Source organism: Brassica napus, chromosome A1 (genome assembly GCF_020379485.1).
Source record: "Brassica napus cultivar Da-Ae chromosome A1, Da-Ae, whole genome shotgun sequence".
Lineage (NCBI taxonomy): Eukaryota > Viridiplantae > Streptophyta > Magnoliopsida > Brassicales > Brassicaceae > Brassica > Brassica napus.
The window spans coordinates 19,731,252-19,737,671 of NC_063434.1; the positions used below are offsets into that span (position 1 = coordinate 19,731,252).

The 6,420-nt window shown below is 37.0% G+C and overlaps 2 protein-coding genes across 2 annotated transcripts; both read left to right on the forward strand.

Moving 5' to 3' along the window:
- On the forward strand, positions 1–2,463 carry LOC106379825 (cyclin-T1-2). Its single transcript, XM_048764844.1, is given in 7 exon segments — positions 1–382; positions 681–877; positions 994–1,150; positions 1,153–1,311; positions 1,398–1,582; positions 1,668–1,816; positions 1,885–2,463. Coding segments are annotated over 6 exon segments (1,059 nt in total). The 5' UTR covers positions 1–382; positions 681–725; the 3' UTR covers positions 2,142–2,463.
- A 911-nt stretch (positions 2,464–3,374) lies between these two features.
- Positions 3,375–5,753, forward strand: LOC106450042 (probable nucleoredoxin 1). The gene is made up of 3 exons (XM_013891696.3): positions 3,375–3,629; positions 3,854–4,813; positions 4,891–5,753. Exons 1-3 carry the CDS (start codon positions 3,525–3,527, stop codon positions 5,560–5,562), a joined length of 1,737 nt encoding a protein of 578 aa, XP_013747150.1. The 5' UTR covers positions 3,375–3,524; the 3' UTR covers positions 5,563–5,753.
- Positions 5,754–6,420: the final 667 nt, after the last annotated feature.

The window sequence follows — 6,420 nt, forward strand, 5'->3', positions numbered from 1 at the left end:
TTTATGCTCTTCTAATCAATTTGATAATTAATTTAATAAAAAGTATTATATATATTCTGATAAACCAATCTATTTTTCTACCTAATGATTTCCTGATGACAAATTTGGCTACAATGAAAGTTTGTAAATTTGTAATCATGTCAACATCTCCGGTAATTTATATTGTATTGATTTTTACTTTTTTGAAATGATGTTAGACGTGTCAATGATACGATTGGTTAGAAGTTAAGAAAAGAAACTATAAAAGTATACTATATGTTTAGCCATCCTCTTTAAGAAAAGAGCGTTGTGGTAGTCTCTCAATCTTCTTCTTCCTCTTCGTTCGTTCCTCGCTGCTCTCTCTAGGTTTCTATTATTGCTGCATGATAGCTTCTGTTTCTAGGTTAAGTTTCGATCTTGTTCTTCTGATTCATCCGAAATTGAGGTTTTTGTTTCCCTTCTTCTTCTTCTTCGGGCTTTTCATTTGTCGCTAGATAAATGGGTTGTTCGTCGTCGTCCTGGGTTTTGTTTGAAATGCAACAAGAATGTAACTTTGTGTTTACTTTCAAGTCCTTGAAAATTTGTAATCTTCTTGACCCTTTACGAAAAGATCCCATCTTGACCTTGATTCTTGATCCTCTGTTCGTGCTTCTTCGCTTGATCAGTTTCCATTTGATATCCCTTCTTACACACTTGTTCAGAATCAGTGTCTAGCTAGGATCATCAGCCATCTCTTTCCATATACAATGTTCCCTGGCCAAGACCGTTGGTATTTTTCAAGAGAAGAAATAGACAATAACTCACCATCAAGACAAGATGGTATCGATTTGACGGAAGAAACTAGCCTGCGCAAGGCATACTGTTCATTCTTGATAGATCTTGGTCGCAGATTCAAACTGTAAGTTTCTTTCCTGCCTCTCTTCTGCTTGCTTCAATCTTGTTTAGTTTCTATAGTGAGAGTAGGGAACATTGGTACTTTGGGTTCCTTTGATGATTATTGATCTCTCAACGCAGTGACCAGGTAACAGTAGCCACTGCTATAGTATTCTGTCACAGATTCTTCCTTCTTCAATCACACGCAAAGAATGACAAATGGGTAAGTTTAGTTGGACCATGTAGAGATCAAGCTTTTGGTTTGAATAAAAGTGCATTTGATAATGTAGTTAGTTCTGTGATGCCTTTTGCCTGTTTACGCTTTCACTCCAGATAATTGCAGCAGTTTGCATGTTCCTTTCCGCCAAGGTTGAGTCTACTCCAGTGGATTTGAAAACCCTCATTATTACTTCTGAAGAGATCTTACACAAGAAGGTTATTGCAGCTGAGGAGAGACAGGTTTTTCTTTTCAGATTCCTACGTACAACCCTCCTTACTTGTCCCCATTTCAACTTTTTGATTACAGATCTGTTTCTTTTTCTCAGGGAGTATATGAACACTACAAAGGGATTGTATTAATTGGAGAGAAGCTTGTTCTTTCTACACTCAACTTTGATCTCAGTGTTGATCTTCCTTTTGACCTTCTTGTCCAAGCTATGAAAAAATTCATCCTTGACGAGGCTACTCAGGGGATATTTCCTCCAGCTGCATGGAAATTTGTCAAAGATAGGTATGAAATTGAAATGGTCCTTCGAAATCTCTGAGAGGCCTTGCTTTATTTCATACAGTCGCTCACAACAAGAGTCATTTTGCAGTTTCTGGACGACACTCTGCCTACAGTATCAGCCTCGTCACATAGCAGCTGGTGCTTTTTTCCTCGCTGCCATGCACATAAACATGGACGCGAAATCACATGGAGAGAGCTGGTGTCAACATTTTGATATCACGCGTCGTCAACTAAATGGTATTGATGTGCTCTAGAGTAGAGATCACCTTGTTGCTGCGGTGTATTTATCATTCATGTTTTTTCAGATATCAGGGGCCAAATGGGTGAGCTTTATTATGGGAAAAAGCCTATTCCTACATTTACAGGGAGCATAGGGGAAACGAGTAACAGTGGAGACGTAGTGCAGCAGCAACCTGTCCCTACGGATAATTGTCCAAGCTCTGTTATTGAAGGAGGCTCATCGAGTGTCGCTGATGGTTCACTGCAAGATCAGTCGTGTCCCCAAGGAGTTGAAAAGGACAGCCCAGACCGTGAAGCTGGAGATAATCAAGAAGACACTTGATGTCTGGTCGTTGACTATGGTGAAATAGTGGTTTTAGATTTTTAGGTGGAAGAAGGGTTTTGTTCATGGAGATAACTAAAAGCTTTAGTCGTATATAGTATACGGTGAGTTTGGGGAAACAACTATTACAGCATCCAACACTAGATGGTTTTAGTTTCAAGATTTTTGGTTTGGGGTTTTCATTACTTCGCTTCATGCTTAACCGTTAGTTTTTAGTCTTAACCAATTGTAAATAGTTTACAAAAAAAAAAAAACAATTGTAAATATAAATACAAGTTATGAAAAGAAAATATAAATACATGTAAAATGTTCTTTTTCGTTTCTTCAAAATTACTAATGAAATTTATTGGATCATGATGATTTTTTTTGTGAACACTCGCATTTTTTCATTAATATACATGAGATGCACACATACAATATATATATATATATATATATATTATATATAACGTGTGTATTTGTATGATGGAAACGTATTTTCTTAGAGCTCGCTCTCGTATGCCAACCAAATTCATTAATTCGTGTAGTTGATTCAGCCAATATATATTTTTGAGAGCTCGCTATTAGTAGAGCCGATCAAATTCATTAATTCGTGTAGTTGATTCAGCCGATACGATCCGGTTGTATGTTTTTGGATTTCTACAAAATAAATCATCTATATTCGCAAAGATGGAAGACTTTGAAAAGTCAAGATGTCTTAAGTCTTTGTATATTATGGTAAGTTAAAGGTTGGTCTTTAATTAATGGGAAGATAATAATAATAAAAAAGGTTATAAATAGGTATAAACTAAAAATGGAAGGAACTCCTTCCGTTTCATTGAAATAGATTTTTTTAGTAAAAAAAATTATTTCACAAAAATGTAATTTTTATATTTTCTATGAAAAAATTATAAATTTTAAAAAAATTAATTAAATTAATTATAATATTATTTGTTAAAAGTTATTGAAAACTAATAATTACATAAAATAATATATTTATATTTGTTTAATCTGTTTTTTTAATATGTGTGAAAATACTAAAAAAATTATTTTTGTGGAACAGAGGGAGTATATTTTTAAATTTAATTTTTCCTTAACTTTAGTTTTTGGGAATTAAGATGTTCAAATTTTAAATTTATGCGTGTTTTCGGATGTAACTACTTTTATTAATTAAGGAAAAATCTTATTAATTGTTAATGGAATGTAGCATATGAACATAATAAGTTAAAGACTTAAGACTTAAGGAGTCGCATTATTTAATAGGAAAAAATAATAAATTTAGGGGGAGAGAAGAAAGCTTAAATAGACGCTTTGGGAACATCTGTAACGCACCAAAAGTCAAGAGAGAGACATACAGAGCAGTCTTTGTGATAGCAATTCTCGAATTCGATTCCGAAACAATCCATGGCTGAAATTGCGAAGGAAGTTAACGGTGGCGATGCTAGGGATCTCCACTCGCTTCTCTCTTCTCCGGCGAGAGATTTCCTCATTCGTAACAACGGCGAACAGGTAATAAACATTCTCTCTCTTTTCTCCCAATTGTTCTCAACTTGTGTTGATTCTCTAGATTATGCTTCGCGAAGTATTGTGTTCTTAGATGATTTATGATTAGATGGGCTTCGTCTCCTTGTTAACGTTTCTCTTCAGTCTAGTTCACATTGCTGCTTTTGTGTGTTCTCTGGAGTGAATTGCAATTAGAATTTTGAGTTTTATGAATTTGATGATGTTTGCAGGTGAAAATTGAGAGCTTGAAAGGGAAGAAGATTGGATTGTACTTCTCAGCTGCGTGGTGCGGACCATGTCAGCGTTTCACTCCCCAGCTGGTTGACATATACAACGAACTCTCTTCCAATGTTGGTTTCGAGGTTGTCTTTGTCTCAGGGGATGAGGATGAAGACTCCTTTAAAGACTACTTCTCCAAGATGCCGTGGCTCGCTGTCCCTTTCACCGATTCCGAAACCCGTGACCGCTTGGATGAGGTTTTTAAGGTGAGGGGTATTCCCAACCTGGTGATGATCGATGATGAGGGTAAACTTGTGAATGAGAATGGTGTCGGTGTCATTCGAAGCTATGGAGCTGATGCTTATCCTTTCACGCCTGAGAAGATGAAGGAGATCAAAGAGGAAGAGGAGAGAGCTAGGAGAGAGCAGACTTTGAGGTCTGTCTTGGTGACTCCTTCTCGGGACTTTGTCGTTACTCGAGATGGAAACAAGGTACCTGTATCCCAACTCGAAGGGAAAACCATCGGTCTTCTCTTCTCGGTGGCATCTTACAGGCAATGTAAGGAGTTTACTTCCAAGCTTGAAGAGGTCTATAAGAAGTTGAAGGAGAATAACGAGGATTTTGAGATTGTGCTCATATCTCTTGAAGATGATGAGGAGGCTTTTAAGCAGGACTTTGAGACCAACCCATGGCTGGCGTTGCCGTTCAATGACAAGAGCTCATCGAAGTTGACTAGGCACTTCATGCTGTCAACGTTACCGACCTTGGTCATTCTCGGACCCGATGGAAAGACCCGCCACTCGAATGTTGCTGAAGCTATTGATGACTATGGAGTTGTTGCATATCCTTTTACTCCAGAGAAGTTTGAAGAACTCAAGGCGATAGAGAAGGCAAAGCTAGAGGCTCAAACTCTCGAGTCTCTTCTTGTCTCTGGTGATCTCAACTACGTTCTCGGAAAAGATGGGGCTAAGGTAAAAAGCTAGCTTTATTTACCCTTTTAAGCTTCTAATCACTTTGATGTTGATATGAACTTGGCTTCCTTTGTCAGGTGCTTGTGTCTGAGCTGGTGGGGAAGAACATTCTTTTGTACTTCTCAGCTCACTGGTGTCCTCCATGTCGCGGTTTCACACCAAAGCTTGTTGAAGTTTACAAGCAGATAAAGGAGAAGGATGAAGCGTTTGAGCTCATCTTCATCTCCAGTGACCGGGACCAGGAATCATTCGATGAGTACTACTCGCAGATGCCGTGGCTAGCTCTTCCATTTGGTGATCCTAGGAAAACGTCTTTGGCACGAACCTTTAAGGTCGGTGGCATCCCCATGCTAGCGGCTCTCGGACCAACTGGGAAAACCGTTACTAAAGAAGCAAGGGACCTCGTGGGAGCCCATGGAGCTGATGCTTACCCATTTACCGAGGAACGTGTGAAGGAGATTGAAGCCAAGTACACTGAGATGGCAAAAGAGTGGCCTGAGAAGGTGAAACATGTTCTTCATGAAGAACACGAGCTAGAGCTGACTCGCGTTCCGGTTTACATATGTGATAAGTGTGATGAAGAAGGGCAAATCTGGTCTTACCATTGTGACGAGTGCGACTTCGATCTTCATGCCAAGTGTGCTTTGAAAGAGGATGCTAACATAAACGGCGATGATGCTGTGAAAGAAGGTGGTGGCGAGTCCCAGGATGGTTGGGTTTGCGACGGAAACGTGTGCACTAAGTCCTAATATATTGGTTCAGGCCCAGTTATATGTATGCTGGGCTCATTTTCTTTCTCTTGTATAACAAAATAAGAATGAGAAGTCAAAACTGAGCACAAATACTCGTTATGTCTTACATCCATTGACGTCCCTTGCTTGTTATAGTTTTGAAATATTCGTCTTTATCAAATAATAGAGTTGTGATAGTTTTTGAAGTACACGATAAATATCAAGTATGAAAAACTTAAGTATTTACAGTCATTTTTCTTTTTCTTTTTGTGTGTTGTCTACTAAAGATCAATAAAGCAAAACATGAGAGTTAATGTAATGAATTCTAATATTTGGCAAAAACATCGTAAAAAGAAAAATAGTTATTTTGGAAGTCCAAACCTATAGAAAACATTTTTGTTTTTGTGGAAAGTAAACAAAACTCTCAATTGGGGAAGTTTATATTTTTTCTATTTCTTATTTATAATAGACCAAAACATTTTGCTTAGATTAACTCGCATGTTAAACAAAATAATTTAGCATATCCAATTTTTATAAAATATTATATTATTATTTAATAAATAATTTTTAAATGCTCCAAAAATATTTATAAGTAATTCACAAATTCGCAAGTAGCAAAATTAGATAAGCAACTTGTAAACAATTCATTTTTGAATAGGTCATCACAATGAGAAGTAACAAACCAAACACATATATACATTTTTATTAGGATTAACGACATATTTTCACAACATAACTATCATATAGTAACAAATGTACACCATCTTTCATCCTCGTCTTAATTACAGATATAAGTATCTAAACTTCTTACCCCCTAATCCAAAAGATCAAAATCCAAATCCACCCAATGTTTAAAGTTCAAACTAAAATAGACAC